This window comes from Amphiprion ocellaris, chromosome 23 (assembly GCF_022539595.1).
Source record: "Amphiprion ocellaris isolate individual 3 ecotype Okinawa chromosome 23, ASM2253959v1, whole genome shotgun sequence".
Lineage (NCBI taxonomy): Eukaryota > Metazoa > Chordata > Actinopteri > Pomacentridae > Amphiprion > Amphiprion ocellaris.
The window spans coordinates 4,516,328-4,533,510 of NC_072788.1; the positions used below are offsets into that span (position 1 = coordinate 4,516,328).

The 17,183-nt window shown below is 40.1% G+C and overlaps 1 protein-coding gene across 15 annotated transcripts in view; it reads right to left on the reverse strand.

Annotated features, from left to right (window-relative positions):
* Window positions 1-17,183, reverse strand: part of nrxn2b (neurexin 2b) — a 702,762-nt gene that overhangs the window by 512,408 nt on the left and 173,171 nt on the right. For 14 of the 15 annotated variants that reach the window (XM_055007810.1, XM_055007811.1, XM_055007808.1 and 11 more), the window contains exon 4: window positions 2,970-2,999. The exons of the other annotated variant lie outside the window; for it this stretch is intronic. In XM_055007810.1, coding sequence (XP_054863785.1) covers window positions 2,970-2,999 — 30 coding nt within the window. The remainder of the gene's footprint in view (window positions 1-2,969; window positions 3,000-17,183) is intronic. 15 annotated transcript variants of the gene reach the window in all.

The window sequence follows — 17,183 nt, forward strand, 5'->3', positions numbered from 1 at the left end:
CATTTATTGTATTGCTTTACTGCCACTCTTTTTTCAGCCAGGAGATCATGTATTAGATTTGGCAGGACTCGTCACCTGGATAACCCAGAAAATGTAGAAGAAGCTTCAAACATATTGTGAAAGGGTCGTATTTTAACCATGATATTTTTCTAATCCTAACAAAGTACTTTCGGCTTCTAAACTTAACCAAGCTTCGAATATGCACCTAATGTTGTGAAAGTGTCAACCTAATTGCGATACTTGCCTAAACCTGACAACTTTGGTGGCTAAACCTAACCAAAAGGGCAGTGAAAATTGTTTATGTTTATATAAAAGCTGTATTAGAATGCAATTCTGTGTGTAAAGATACCTCTTTACTAGTAAGTTGATTTGTCACATGTCACCAGAATGTGCACTTTAAGGTTAAGCTTGGAATACTGCAGTTTGTACATTTCACTTTGACTTTATAACACCTAGTTTAAGACCTCTTCTAAATGTGCTTTTTCAGTATTTGCAGCTTTACATCCAACTGAGCAACTTCCACCCTTTTCAGAAAAAGAACAGTAAACATGCCTCTCTTTGCATCAAGAGGAGTGAGCCAGCTCGTCTAGTTACAAACCTGAATGGACAGTTCAGGGACACATTTCCTGATCTCTGGCAAAGAGATAATAATCTGTGGCTCTACACCAGAGACACATAATTATATTAAAAAAACAATGGATTATGCTTTATCAGGGTCTTTTGAACAGAACACTGGACTGAGATCTTTGACATTTTATCACATATATCTAGTCAAGATCTTATTCCTAATGCTTTCACATACTTATTTAGGGTAACATCCTCTTCACCTAATCTCTCTTCCTTCACGTGTCAAAAAGATGTCTGACAGAGGTAGCTTTTGCCATGGCAACATGTAAGTGTGTTGTTTCCTGTGTGTTTGTACAGTCACCTTACTGTTGGTCTAATTTGTTCGGGTTGTGTGGTTTCTAGATGTTTGTTTTTACAAGGATAGTTTATATATCATTTGTGGGGAGAGATGTGCAATACGTGCCACAGGGAGGGTGTTGTTGATCGCTTGTGATGGTACCTCGTTATATTGTCATTTCAGGGAGAAAATCAATAAAAAAAAATCTTGGATTAGCTGAAGTACCACAGAGAAAAAAGAAAAAAAAAATTTAAGCAGTACAGAAGCAGACCCAGCATGTAAAGATGGTGCGGCAGAGAAAAGAGCCGGGATGGCTCATGGGCCTGGTGGATTCGCACAGACATGCTGACTAACTCAAGCAGTATCAGCAGGCATATGGAGAATGGAGAGTTTTGTCATATTGCACAGTGCACTTGTCAGGGTGGGCAGATGTAAAAGGAAGCACAAACGGGTTGATAAAGGAGCAGACGCACTTCTGCTGATTAACAATGATCCTTGATGGGGAAAAAAAATCTGTAGTTATGTCCTCAATCATCAGTAGTCAATCAACTGACACATGTTTCATGGAAAATACGGCTGTGTGTAAAGTGCGCCTAGATTTCTCTTTTCATATTCCAATATTGCTACTTCAGGTACGTAATTTAGTGTTTGAGGTCTAACCGAGTTGCAGAAAAGACAACTGACATGGTTGACCAGGGTGTACTCAAGAGTCAGAATGGTATTTTAAATTCAAGACAAGCTCCTTTTTTGAACTTTCCATTGAAACTTGTTCATTTCTCTATTTGTTCAGTATTTGACCAAATTATCTCATGATGGAAAAACACTGTGAGAGTAATGTGAAACTGTGAAACAAAGTAAAGGGTCAAGTCTAAGGAAAGGGCCTGGTGCTGAAGTCTGCGTGAATCATGGACCAAGATGATAGAAGAAAGGAAGCCGTCTCCACCTCAGTAAAGGTCAGAACATGCACTGGACTTGTTTCTTTCTCTCTTGTGAACTTTGCTTCAACACTTTTTAATTTTTTTTTTTATGAACAGTCCTCACAGAGAGGCCAGGGGGAGAGAAAGGTCAGAAAATGAGGAGAAAATAACTGTCAAGGCAAGGAAATGGTCAGACTGGTGCTTGGTATTTAGTCTAAAGTGCATTCTGGCTGCACATGTACACAAAATGACATCAAATGCTCACATAAAATCATCTGTGCATGATGTAAACCTCTTTGGGGAAAAAAGAAGAACACATTTGAAGGGATAGAAAGAAGTGTGGCATGGCAGAGATTAAACAGCATTTATGTGACAGGTACATGTTATGTAAATTTGTGCACAATAGCATCAATAACATCCAGTGCAACGTCAAAACAATTGCAGACACATTTTCTCATAAAACAGAACAACACATAACTTCATCAGAACTTGAACTGTTGCCCCTTATCAAAATCTGAATGCCAAACAATGGGAATGTCAGCAGAGTGGTGATGAGAAACTCTGCACATTCGACAACACTTTCACCTTGAAGTGTTAGTGAATGGGAATCTGGACACATTTTGCTTTTGTTACTTTGACCAACAAACACATTTCCAATAGAATCAGCAGCTTTTTTTTTTTGTATGTTTTTTTTGTTTGTTTTCTCAATGTTCAAACCCAAGCAGAAGGGATAGCAGAAAAGTGTTACCTTCAGCCCCGGGGTCAGGTCGTCGGGGACAAAGGTGGTCAGAGGTGAAGGTCCAGGACGTGAGCCATAGGACAGGACAAAGGGTGGGACACACATTGGTGGAGGTCACAGAACAGCACAAAGATATGGCAGCAGGGAGAGGAAGGAGAAGCAGGAGGCACAACCAAAAAAAATGAAGATATGAGGAAGGTGACAAAGAAGGAGGCAGCAACAGGGAGGACGCTGCAAAGGATTAAAAGGCAAGGGAGGATTTGGGAGGAAATGGAGGGATATGGCACTGAGGGAAGGTAGAAGCAGAGGAGGAAACTGCGAGGGAAAGCTGTACTTTCGAGGGGGCAAAGAGGCTGAGTCAATTCCTCTTAAAAAACAGAACCAAAATAAAAAAGGAATGAACCCATACCTTGGTCGTTTAACGTCAGGTGCGCCAGACCTTGAAAGGGAAAAAACAGAAAAAAAGAACAGAAAGAGGAAGAAAAGAAGGTCATAAAAGGCACGGGAAGAAAAAAAGCATTGTCACAACGTTGGACTGCAGTTTGTGACAGACATCCTGGGGCAGACTTGGATGTCAGAGTTCAAATCAAAGGTAAAAAACGAGAAAGAGAGAGAAAGATAGAGAGAAAGAGCGAATAGTAACAGAAAACAAGCAAACACTTCTTGAGTGAGGTGTGGGGGGGTTTAGAAAAAAAAGCATTTTCAATTGGCGCAACCCCCGAAGGCTATTGCTCTCACAAATGCTTTTTTTTCCTCTGGAGTACTTATGGAACACACAGAAAACTGTTTGGCAGAAAAGGCTTCAACTGGATTCTCGTCTCCTACTGTACTCAAATCAGAAAAAAGGAATCTGAACTCCGCAAGGTCTCACACATAGGAGGCCAGAGATAAATCTGGAAAACGCTACTGGATAAAACTATCTGCACACTGACGTGGGTGTACAGCATCACAACAGCCACTTCAAATAGTTATTTAGCTAACTGTGGGCTATTGCACACACATCTAGACAAACACACAGATCAATAGATTAAAAAGAAAGCTGTCCACAATGAGCTCCAGCTGTTTGGAATCAGGCTAGAGTACAAAGAAACCATCACACAAACAGCATTACCCATTTCATGTACAGAAACTACCAAAATAACATGACAGCGTGAAAATCATAGGGGGGGAATATTTGAAAATATAATCACAAAATATATGAATGTCCTGAGCTCTCAAAACAATGCAGGTAGTATCTTACTGTCGTCCGCAAAATACATCCAATTTCTGGTTAAACTCAACTGTAGTCAATTCACTGAGACACTGCCATTAATATAACCGCATCGTCTCTGAATGATATTGTACAACCAGAAGTAGATACTGTTAGATAATTGCGTGGTAACAAACACACTCCTGTCTAGACTACCAGAATAAAATCACTTTTCTTCGGCAATTTTAAAGCAAATTGTTTACAACTTTTCACAAATGTAAGACCTGTGTGGGAAAGCTGCCGTGCATGGCATCATGAGGAAATATACCTGACAAGAAAACGGTAAAATATCTGTTTTAACAACTGGACTGACAGTGTCTGCGAATTACACACATACAGCAGCATGTCCTATGGATAGAATTCTTCTAGCCAAAACATAAGAGACAGAAATAGGACTAAGAGGGAAAATAAATAACTATGGCCTAGAGCAAAGTTTATTCCCAAATAAACGGAATGGCTAAAGCACATTGGATTTAACCCCAGGCACCACAGAACATGAACAACATAATGTCTGGTGGACCAGAAGGCTCAAAAGGTTATCTTTTCAAGTCCACCTGTCTTATCTTGATCAATAATATTTCAAACACAAAATGCTTGGTACTAACAACAAAAAGCTCAGTCTTTAAAAAAAAAACAATTTAGCATCAAGGATGCTCAATTCTACAGTCTTGGTTTGTTGTTATTTCTGGTTAGAATATCATCATTCACCAGCATGAATGGGAGTCTAACATGCAGAACAAAGTGTTAATTTGTTACCTTAAGGAGGCCACAAACGTGAAAAGAATCGCGTGGCTGCAGTTTATGAATATGCAGCAACACAATTAAACATTTAACTGACACCGACACATACATACATATTTTTTTATCCTCCATCATCTGAAGGCATTTTAGTATTCTGCACATTCTGTTTCCAGTAGCTGATGACAGTCAAATCAACAGATCTGTTCATGTAGAAGGGACACCGCACTATAAATGGTAATCATTGAGTTGCAGAGTTATGGCGACTCAATACTGCCTTTCATTTATCCTCTTGAATCAAGGATGTGCTAAAATACTGAATCCAGAACTCTAGCATTAGCAAAAAAAAAAGAGAGACAACCTATAAAGCAGCACTAATCAATGGTGAAACTTTTCCTTCTTTGCACTGCAGTTAATCTCTGGTAGGTCTATGCAGCAACATTTAGACCAAATGACAGGATAACTGATGTATTTGACAGCTAAGGTTGCTTAAACAGTTGGTGCTGGTCTTTTTTATTTTTCTTGCAAACAAACAGAATGGTGTCCGTCTCAAGAAAGCAGTTAGCACACAACCAGTAGCTAGCTGTCCACAACATGAATGCACAAATACCTCTTCACCACCACCAGTAGGCAGGCAAATCAGAATGCAAAGACTACAGAGGCTCAAATGACTCTTAACTACAAGCTGTTCCTATTGTCCGCTTTCTTAATAACATCTGCGATTCAGGGGCAGAGGAAATACACAGGCAGAGTGTTTTATTTATCTGGCTGCAGTCTGTTTCCTGCCGGCCCTTTGCAGGGAGTCCAATCATTCTCACTCTGCTTCCTTCTGTTTTTGTTCCCTTGCTCATAATCCATTAAGGAGATAAGGCGAAGGCTCCTGCAATGAAACAGAATGGTGCTGTCGCTGCATACCAAATCATTCAAATACACTCCCCACCTCCTACCCCAGCCTCATCCAGCTCAGGCAGGCAAAAGGCAAGGGTAGAATTTTATGGAACAGAAAGACAAGAAAAGGCAAAGAAGGGAAGGTGAGAACAGACAGAGCGACAGCAGCGAGTTGTCAAATGGCATCTTCACAGCCTGAATTAACCACAGATTTACAGACAGGTGTGACTGACAAACAAAAAGCCCAAAATCAATCAAGGAGTCGCTCATTCCAACGTATTGTATTAGAGGCTGAAACAGATAATTGTAAATGTGGTTTTGAACAGATTTTGTCTGCACAAATTGCAAAACATTTCTTTTCACGTAACAAGATACAAAAGCTGCATACACACTAACACACACAAACACACAGCCAGTCACACACATTATGCTGTGTTGGCACAAGCACTGAATGCCCTTCTCCTAACATGCCAGACTGATCAGGGTGGGATGACTTTCACTAGCAAGTAGTCTAAGAGAGACGAAGCAGCATTGCAGAAAATGTTAACTACCAGTAACTTTAAGACATCCGAATACAACAGACACGAGGAAAAGAAAGCTCTGTGTCTCTTAATTTCCATTGTGCATCAATAAAGAAACACAAATCAAATTACCACAGCCACAAACAGTACTGCTGGACAGATACTGTGATAAAACCTGAATCCAGACCATGCATCTTCCCATCTCCTTGACATCTGAGCATTTGATTACATCCTTAATTCAGTGGCGAGTGCAGATGGGAGTGCCTAACGGAACCGGGGCCGTTTGGAGAGCGGCTGTGATTGGCTGGTTATGATTGAGTGGCAGATGGAGCAGGGTCATAATTCTGCCATTAGGAGGAAACATGCTTTCGTCTTATCTGGTCTACTCCTATTCTCCCTCTGTTTTCCTCTCTTTTTCCACCTCCTCTTGCTCCTTTTCTCCACATGCAGGCCTCCATTAGCCAGCTGCAGCTGCCTCCTGCTCTCTTCCTCCTCATCTGCCACTTTCTCATGCTCTCCTCTCAGGTCTGATGAACACAAGCCACCACTGTGTTGCAAACTACTGATTTCATTCAAATGACAGTTGGTTGCTTAAAAAAAAAAAAAAAAAATGCTGTCCTGCCACATACTGGATGATAAAGACTAAAAAAAAAACAACAAAATTAGACAGATACACCCGAGGTATACTTGCACATAGCTAAAAGCACTTATCGACCACCGACAGATAATTACATGGGTAATACTATGAATTTTGCAAAAACATGAGATTTTGAAAATCACCCAGCCAAAAATCACTGAACGGTGAGTGAGCATCCACAATTGTCAACCACTTCAATAAACGAGGAATTAAGACTAATTACAGGGTCCAGCTTCTGTTTGCGTTTTGGGTAGATGTAAAGACTTGACGACTGTTGCACCTTAAGTCATTCTGACATCCTATTTGGATACACAGATCATGCTAGGATAAGGTGTAATGAATAAAGACAGATTTGGAATTGTTAAGTAATGCATTTGTTTTGCAAGCAGCATCCAGCGGGTACAGCATGTTCCTGAATGACATTGTCAGACATTAATCCGGCACAACATTCCTCAAATATTTACAGATTTTGAGCATCATCATCCTACACACACACGCACACACGCACACACGCACACACGCACACACACACACACACACACACACACACACACACACACACACACACACACACACACACACACACACACACACACACACACACACACACACACACACACACACACACACACACACACACACACACACACACACACACACACTAACAGATGTGTTGGGTCTCAGGGCAGCAGGAACAACATGCAATTGGAGGGAACAGAGAAAAATGGAAGTCATCATCATTATCTTTTTCTACCCCTTCTGCACTTCCTTTCCCCTCACTTTCTCGATCCATCGTTCATCAAGACGGACACGCAGACCAAGTCACAAAGAAGAATGTGTTGGCTTTTGAGGCTCCCTGTGGTGTTGGGATGGCATGTTAAATAGCATCATCCTCCAAGGACTCTCCCCAGCATATGGCCACAGCAGTTTACGTGCCTCCCATACTCACACAAAACCCTTTTCTTTACTTGCTGATCCAGAAATGATAGTCACACAACAGCAGTTAAAACATAGTTTTAAGGACACTGCCTTTGATGACTTCAGTGGGAGCAAGCACTATCACAAAGCAAGAACTGTCAACGTGTATGAAAGTCATGAAATACAAAATAAGAACAATAAATTCTTTTATGTGCAGCTCATTGCTTGGTGCACCCTTGGCGCGAGATATAACACTGCATACTATCCAAAACATTTGACACATTCACAAATCAATGGATTTTACTAGGCCTGGGCCAAGATATAGTTTGTGTGATCATTGCTGTGTGTCTCTCAGTGCCAAAAAGTACAGGCATGGGTCTCCAGTACTCAGAAACAAATCACAGCAATTTGTTAAAACATCTGCTTAAAGATATTGGAAAATGGTTGTGATTGAATGCGAGTAATATTCATCGCAGTAGTCTGATCTACAACACAGTGTCTTTGAGCAGCTTAAGGAATATTGAAACTGTGGCAGAATTTTTAGAGCTTTAATAATTCATTATGGATATCTATTCTGTGAGAGAGGGAGATAGTAGGAGGTAAGGGGCTATGAAAACCTCTACAATCTTACTTCCATGTCTTTCCACGCTTTAAATTATTAACATAGACCTTGCCCTGTTTCAAAAGGAAGAGACTTGGAGTCAAGCTCTGTACTTTAACATGAAGTGAATATCTTGCTCACTGGATCCACAGCAGCTTACTGACAGTGTAGTCATCAACGGCAGCTCAGTGTGACAAAAGAGAATAGCAAGGCATGCTGAGATGAAGCCTTGTCAATTACTTCATGTCTGCGCTGACCTTCAATCAAATTACAACATGAAAGCCAGAAAGGCTTTGAGCCATCAGCCCTAATCTGGTCAACAGGTTAAGCTTTTGTGAGTAGAGAAATTGAGGCAGTGTTCTTTCAAGTACAGTCTGTACTGTATGAAGACATTGCAAGTAGCTGCACACATATACATACAATAGCACATACTGCAAAATAAATAAATAAATCCCAAAAATTCTAAATAGATGTTTTAAAGATTTGGTTGCTTACCACATGCTGATATTACAGCCAACTGGGAGCAAAAAGTTCTGAGTTGTTAAGAACCTAGATGGAGTGTATATCATGTACTATCCAGGCCTGTGGGCTGTTGAGAATGGACACACTTATTGCTGATCATGTCCATACATATGGACCAGTAGGGGCTTCCTCTACATTCTAGTAAACAGAAAGGAACCACAATAACATCACCAGGCTCTTGTAGTCATGTGAACATGTGCATATTAAATCTTTAGTTAAGCAATTACCCTTAAAATGTTTTTTTTTTAAAAATGGAGCTTTGCAATGTGGTAAACATAACAATGGTGTATTTTAATGCAAACCACAATCCTTTTCTAAACCTAACCAAGTGGTCTTGGTGTCAAAATTTAACCAATAACCTCCTGAAATTGTAAGTAAACAACAGTGAATAAATGTAAGTGAAAGCGTAAATCAAAATAAAACCTAAATGAAAAGCATAAAACTAAAATTACAATCCGGGACGGCACTTCAACATCCACAGTGAAAGTGCTTCTACTTCCACCATCCACTGCAGCTTCAAAATATAGACTTTGCTCCACTATCAAAGTGCAAAACCATGACTCCTCTGCTATTACGTGAGTTGATAACAGAGTTCGACTAAATGGGGTTGATAATGGCCTACTGAGCCAACTAGAATGTGGTGGAGGTCCCTGCTGGCCCATATGTATAGGAATGAGCTGCTATCAGAACAGCCAGTCAATGGGCTGGTAACATCTGAAACAGGTGGGAAACTACAGATATTTAGAGAAGAATATCACCTTAAGACACTGTCATGTTGGTTTCAGAAGTCATTTGGTACTTGTGGCTGCAGCATTCTTGCATAAAGTACAGGATCAATTAGATATCACACTAGTACAAATTATGCAGGCCCTTCATATGGATTTATCATGAAATATGCCTACATTATACACAACAGCACTATGATTAAACTAAAACACATTTTAGATTCCCTTTTAGGTTTGTCAGTTATCACAGAAATGTCAGAAATGCAAAACTTAAATGTAAATTGCAGGCAGAGCTGCATTTATTCAATCGATAATTAAGCAAATGGTAATGTTCATCTTCAGTGGGCTTTTTGTTTGCTTTTTAAACTGAAGATATCTGTTTTGCCTTTATGTTTGTGTTAATAATGATAATGTATGATGTCATATTAACTTTAGTGACTGCTGGGTTTGGAATATATGCAGGTAGCATCCACAGAATAAACTCTATAGAATGTAATAGCATTTATGCAGTGCATCTAAAGATCTAAGTGCATGCTTGTTTCTTGGTTTGGAGTGCAGACCTTTGGCAAAATGCCCTAGATTCTCAGTGTATCTGAATAAAAAATGTACTCCTCTTACAGCAATTCCGAATTCTCTTCTCTCTCTCTCCGTGTGTGTGTGCGCGTGTCTGTGTGTATGCATACATTTGATTTCCCTGGAAATACCACGGGGAACTGTTGACCCCAGGCGAGGCACTTTAGCTAAGCAAGTGAAGCATTAAATCTTTATGGTCACTTTCCACTTTACACAGCAGCAACAGCCATCATCTGTCAGGAGCGATGCACTAAGTTGTTTGGAAGCCTGTCAAATGATGTGATTTGCCATTCAAAGTCACAATTAGACGGAGCCAAACTGCATCATTAAGATTGCATAAAACAGATAATATTCAAATTACCACTTCTGGTGCTATTACGTTGGTGTTTTGGTGCACTGTCCAAACATAATGCAAAATTAAAGATATAAAGCGTGAAGATTTCAGATTGAAAAACCTGCCAATACAACATGTTTTTTTTTTGTTTTTTTTTATTAAATAGGGCTGACTCACATTGGAAATTCTTTCAGTTCTGCTTATTGGCTTAATAACTGTTGATTCTATACATCACACAGGTTCACAAAGGAGAATATCTCATATCAAAATAAGATACCATTATCTCCTAATGACCTCCATAATGCTCAGTGAATCATTTCGACTTGCACGTTTTGCTACTATGTTCTGAAATATGTCCTGAAGATTAGTGAGGGGTAGAGATCTTACAGTCGCTACTCCACCCTAATTAAACACTTCATAAATAAACTGGACCTCCATATGTCAATCTGGAGAATTTGGACTAATTCCCTGTTTTAGCCATCAAAACCAGCACACAGAAGGGATGTTGATGATGTTTTTCACTTATGCTAATTTACACAAGATAGCCTAAAAATGCTCAGAGGAGCTGCAAGGTTTTCCAGCTTTTAAATGAAAACCCAGCTGCTTTTACTTTAAAAGGAGAGACTCCACTAACAGTGATGAGTTTAAAAAAAAAAAAAAAAAGAAATTTTAAGAACAATCTAGCATCACCATGTCCTACAGCGAAAGTGCCACACGTAAACTGGTACCATCTTCTTTCTGTCCTTACATTGGTTATATTTTTCCCAATTATCAAATGCTTTGAGTGTCTGACCTGGAGGAACCGTGCTGGGTTCATCTTGTAAAAACCAATAAATTCTTCACCTGACCCCTATTTTCCTTTCATTTATGAGGTCAAAACTCATCAGTAGTCCCCATGGAGATCTACTGTCCCCTCTCAGAGCATCCATCTGTCCTTCCTCTTCTCTTCCTAATCTTTAACTGCCAGTGCTGCAGATGTAACCTACAACCATTCGCTGGTCCATCCGCCCTCTTTCAACAGCCAATTTCATGGAATGAATGCCTCTGATTGCCACTTCTGGACTCTGCTCATTAGAGAGGCTGAAAGTAGGGAGTGGGCAACAGAATGCATGACATCTTTTATGTGTTTTCTTCTCTCCCACTCTCTCTTTCCCTTTTTTTTTATGCATGGTATGTTGGAAGCTGTAATTGCAACGTCAGATGTGATGGAGAAATAGCAGCATTGATGGGAAGAAGGAAGGAAGCCAGTCCTCAAGTGGATGATTAGCACATGCAACCACGCCTCCTTTTTGAAGTACGAAACCAACCAAATAATTCAAAGCACAGGCATCACACACACATACACAACCTATCCGAAGCTGCTAGCATCATTTGGAATACTTAGTGCTCCCTTTGCTCTTCCTGCTCCTGTAATATTTCTTAGTCTGATCATGTAGCTTATCTCTGTTAATATAAATCTATTGAAAGATATCCAGAAAGAAAACCTTATTTCCAGTTATTAGCAATGTGTCTAAACTATTGGGGGAAATCACTTCAGAAATGAGGAAGTGACAGAATGGCCGAATAAATAACCATCCTGAATCTTTAACATAATCCTTTAAGTCCAAAGTATATGAAAAGTTTTCCACAGACACATATATTTGGTGTCATTACCCACCTCTGTTGCAAAAGTAATCCCACATAAGTGAAACTGCGTAAAACAACAACAGAATCTCCCAGTGCTCTGAGCTATGGAAGCTTCAGTCAGAAGCAAAATGATCTACAGGGACATTAGAGCAAAATAGCACCTTGCCTTGAGTGTTTCTTGATGTTTAATGTTTCATTTTGACAATTTTCTCCCTTCAGCCTGCGTTTAGGAGCTCAGTCCTGTTTCTCTCCACTAACAACACAGCTACTGTAGATTTGTGCTAGGAAAAAAATAAAATCGTAATGACTTTTCTTGAAAATGGGGCTCCATTTGAGGTCTTGACAGGGCGACTTCCTGTCTTGTGTCAGAGGGAGGGTCTCAGCAGGTAACTGCAACAACATCCCATAATGGAAAATTAATGTCTTCCAGCTGAGACAGTGCAGTAACTTCATTTAACTCGTCGGGTCGGGTAAACACCATTAGACCATGGAATCTGCAGTGCTCCTGGAAGTTCAGTCATTTGAGAGTTGTGTAATTATGGCAAAATTAATGGAAATTGTGTAACAAATGTATTCATAATTCATGTGCCGATTTTGTGAAACTGGAATCGTCTTTGTGGGAAATGATAAGCAGCTTGATCTAACTGAGACTGGGAAGTCCCTACTGGATCGTCCTCACAACAGTACAATAGTGTGTTTTGTAGCTACACAATGGTGAATAAAAAAGGTTATGAAAAAGTTGCTTAAACAGCCTCTTCACCAAGCTGAATTATGAAATAATGAATGATAGTTTAGTCTTCTATTAAGTCTTAATCTCCTAATTGTTATTAAAGCCATGCAATAGCATCACAGTTTTTAGTTGTTGGGTTTCTATTCATATTACTGCATTGTCTTGACTTTTGCATGTAAAGGATTACTTCTGTTATGTTTTGGCAGTGTACAAAAATGTCTAACAAATGTGAATAGAAGTGACTTGTAGTCTTGAAATGTAGGAATATAAAGATAAAGTACAGACTGATGTACTGACAATCTTTAGTCCAGCTATGCTAAAAAAAAAAAAATGGCAGAGCTCAACCCTAAATGAAGAAAACAACAAATCTCTAGTCGCTTTTACCGAAGACACAACAGTATCTCGTTTAGTTTCAGCTGCTGAGCAAAAAGTCCCGCTGCTTGCTTTCATCTTGCCAAACTCTAATTAGGCAAACTGAACAAATAACAGCGAGCAAGAAGTCCTCTGCATATTCAAACAAAAAGGCTCCTGAGTTTGAGCAAGCAGAAGGAGCTAAAGAGAGGGAGAGAGAGAAGAGGGAGCTGATCACAAGAAAATTAAACGGCACTGAACCTTGTAAACAAATATTTCAACAATGTTAAACACAATGTAGGAGATGCCTGGTGCCGCTGTGGTGTGAAATAGCCCCAGCTCTATTTGGAATGAGGTTTCACGTATGATGGACACTGAGAAAAACTAAAGAAACAAAATGAAAACAGAAAACACCATGTGTGTCTTTGAATATTTGTGGAAGGATTTCAGTAAAACGATGTTAATACAAAGGTGGAGCACAATGCAGCTTCTTCTGCCTAAGTAGTTAAACAGAGTCCATGTCATCCTACTTTCCTAAAAAGCTTAAAGCTCGGTATTGCCTTATTATTTATATATAAATAATATATACACATATACATACTGGCCACTTTAATAGGTACACCTTTATAGTGAAAGGTTGGACCCCATCTTGCCTTCAGAACTGCCTTAATTATTTGTGGCAAACTGTCAACAAGGTGTTGGAAACATTCCTCAGAGATTTTGATCCATATTGACATGATATCAGGTGCTGCAGATTTGTCAGCTGCACATCAATGATGGAAATATCCAGTTCCACCACATCCCAAAGGTGCTCTACTGGATTGAGATGTGGTGACTGTGGAGGCCATTGGAGTATAATAATCTCATTTCCAAGTTCAAGAAACCAATTTGAGACTATTTGAGCTTTGTGACATGGTGCATTATCCTGTTGGAAGTAGCATCAGAAGATGGTCCACTGTGGTCATAAAGGGATGGACATGGTTAGCAATAATACCCAGGTAGGCTGTGGTGTTTAAACTATGCTCAATTTGTACTAAAGGCCCAAAGTGTGCCAAGAAGATATACACCATCAGCCTGAACCGTTGATGGATCCATGCTTTCATGTTGTTTACACCAAATTCTGACCATCCGAATGTCGCAGCTGAAATCGAGACTCACCAGACCAGGCAACGCTTTTCCAATCTGCTATTGTACAATTTTGGTGAGAAAATCCTAGTTGATCAGCAGTTTCTGAAATAGTCAGACCAGCCCGTCTGGCACCAACAACCACGCCACATTCAAAGTCACTTAAATCCCCTTTTTTCCACATTCTGATGCTCGGTTTGAACTTCAGAAAGTTGTCTTGACTACGTCTACATGCCTAAACGCATTGAGTTGCGGCCATGTGATTTGCTGATTAGGTATTTGTATAAACAAGCAATTGAACAGGTGACGTTTCCCACATTTGTGAGGTCCACTCCTGATGGAACAGAGCATGGTGGTATATATGCAACATTATTATTATATATTAGAATTTTTTTACTGGTGCGGAGTGTTCCACCTTGAAGTGCCAGCTGTATTTCCCTAAAAAAATATGGAGGTACATAGTCTTCCTAAGAACACTGAGGAGAAAGAGAGAGAAAAAACTGACACAAATCAATTTCTTTCTTCTCAACATCACAGATTTTTTCTTTCCAAGTTTGGTTCTCTTGAAAGTCATTCATCACTTTTTAGGCCTTCTGTGGACAAATGCATGAAATGCTGCAGCCAGACCCTTGTTGGCATGGCAACTGGCTCCGGTATCTTTCTTACCATGGCGACCGCCATACTGGTGTGTTCACATTCTGTTTCACATTCTTCTGCTTTCATTCTGCCTTTCTTCATCTGTCATTCCTATCTATTGACATCGGCTTTCCTGTACTCACTTTTTCTTCTTATTCTGTTTCCAAAACTCCATCACCTTTCTTCATTCCCCTGTTTTATTTGGTTTCAACAAGTTGAACTAACTTCATGTCTTTGACAGCGTCCGTTTCTGTATGCAATTAAGCTTGTCATTGTGCGTTTTATTATATTATCCTCCCACTTAGTCAACTCTTAGAAGTCAAGGTTGAAGAAGGTCACAGAAGTGTAGAAAGGAATTCTGTACTTAATTGGAATCTACAATGCTATTCACAAAAAAATGTCTGGCCATTGCCCAGTGAGGTAAACTCAGCAGGGACTGCGGGTATAGGGCAATGGAAAAAAAAAAACGCACCTTTTCATAAATCTTCTCACTGCAGCACTTTGGGGGTAAATCCTTTTTGTCTGGTCATAAATCCTGTATCCCAGAAGTTCACATCACAAAGACTGTATTGTTTAACTCTAAGTATTTCTCAGCAGAACTGCTATTGATGTGTATTGTTAACAGCTGTGTAAATCCAAAAAAAGAAGAAGAAAAAAAAGACAACGGTATATGCAGACTATGTTATATGCATGTTACCTGCTTTTGGTTCACCCTGTGGTCCAAGAAAATCACCCCACCTCACCCCTCATGTGTTTCATGGTGGGAAGCACACAAGCAGATGTTACTTGTTCAGCATCTGTGCATCTCACAAATACACACTGGCTGGAATCAAAAAACTCACATTTGGACTCATCAGACCAAAGTACCACTGGTCTAGTATGCATTACTTGTATTTCTTGGCCAAAAGAATGCTATTGATCGCCTCAGTAGTGGTTGCTCTGCAGCCATTTGACCAAAAAGGCCATTTTCATGCAGTCTCCATGATGCTTAGTTCTATCTGTTGCTTGAACTCTGAGAAATATTGATGCTATTCCAAGGTGCCATTACTGGTGATTTCAGAGGCTGGTAACTTTAACATACGCATTTCTTAAGGTAATGATGGGCAGTAATTTTTCTGCTTAACAAGATTATGACAACCTGATGGTGGTGAAGATATTGCCAATCGTGTGTCAAGCTGTCAACAAGGTAAACAGCTGCTACATTTAAGACTCAATACTCAATTTAAACTTATGCTGATTTGTTCAACCTCCCTTTCCTACTAAATGATTCTATAAGTTTATTTTAATTTTTTTATGTACTTCATGTTTTAAGAAAAAACAACTTGAAAAAGAAGTAGGTGTCCAAACGTTTGACTGGTACTGTATGATTTATGAAAACTGACAAAACTGAAATGTATAAACAAGCACTGATCACATCCATTTGTTTGCCACCTGGCTATCTAAAATAACAAGAGAAGCGGAACATGTCCAAAGAGCACTCCAGAGAGGCCTCGGGTGCAAAAGGTCCATACTATCTCACAGTCACATCTGACATGTGTGCAATAGTGTACCTTTGCCAAAGCCCTTGGGAATTTGAGTAAATATTGTCATCACCTTCACTGCCAAAACCATCGCCACCATTTTCATTTGGCTAGCACTCATAAAGTGTAGGACTGCTTAATCAGATTGGGCTGGCATGCTAGGCTCCGCTGATCCCATCTGTCACGACTCCATCCTTGGATCCACCGTGCTGTTTCGAGCCCCACGACAGCTCTTTAAGAAAACCACTCAATCTGTTCTCTGGGCTATTTTTGTATCCTATACATTTTTTTTCTCAGGAAAGCATAAAAAGGAAGAAGAGAGTACAGGTTTATAGACATAAAGCAATATTTTCGTTTGTATTTGTGCGGGGAGCATCTTCAACCCTCTGACCTGTGAATCCACCCTCCTCTTCTACATCCACCACCTCCACTTCCACAAAGGGATCTGGCGGTAGATCAGACGGGTTTGCCTGAGTCACCAGTTATTTGGCACTCAAGGGAGCTCATCCCCTCCATGCCAGCCCTTCCTAACAGTGTGTCAGCGGCTGAATACCATTTGCCGCTCGATCAGCTCATCCCCAGGGAGCCTAAAGGAAACTGGATTAGTGGCTCAGAAAGCACATGAGAGGGAGAGAGACCCTAAACGTGGTGCTTTTGTCCCTTACTGTGTGTAGTGGCAGGGGGTCATTACTTGGTCACCAGTTTACAAGTTGAAGAGGGCAGATAAGACACTTAAGGAGGAAGATGCTTCCGGTGGATTTTTCCACAGCAGCTGCTAGGATTGTGCTGGATATTAGCCTGGATTAGAGACAGAATATCTGACCCCCCCCCCCCCACACACACACACACACACACACACACAAACAAAAGTCCAATTCAAAATCTCTGAAAGCTAGTTAGCTAATGAAGCTTACTAATTTAAAAGTGAA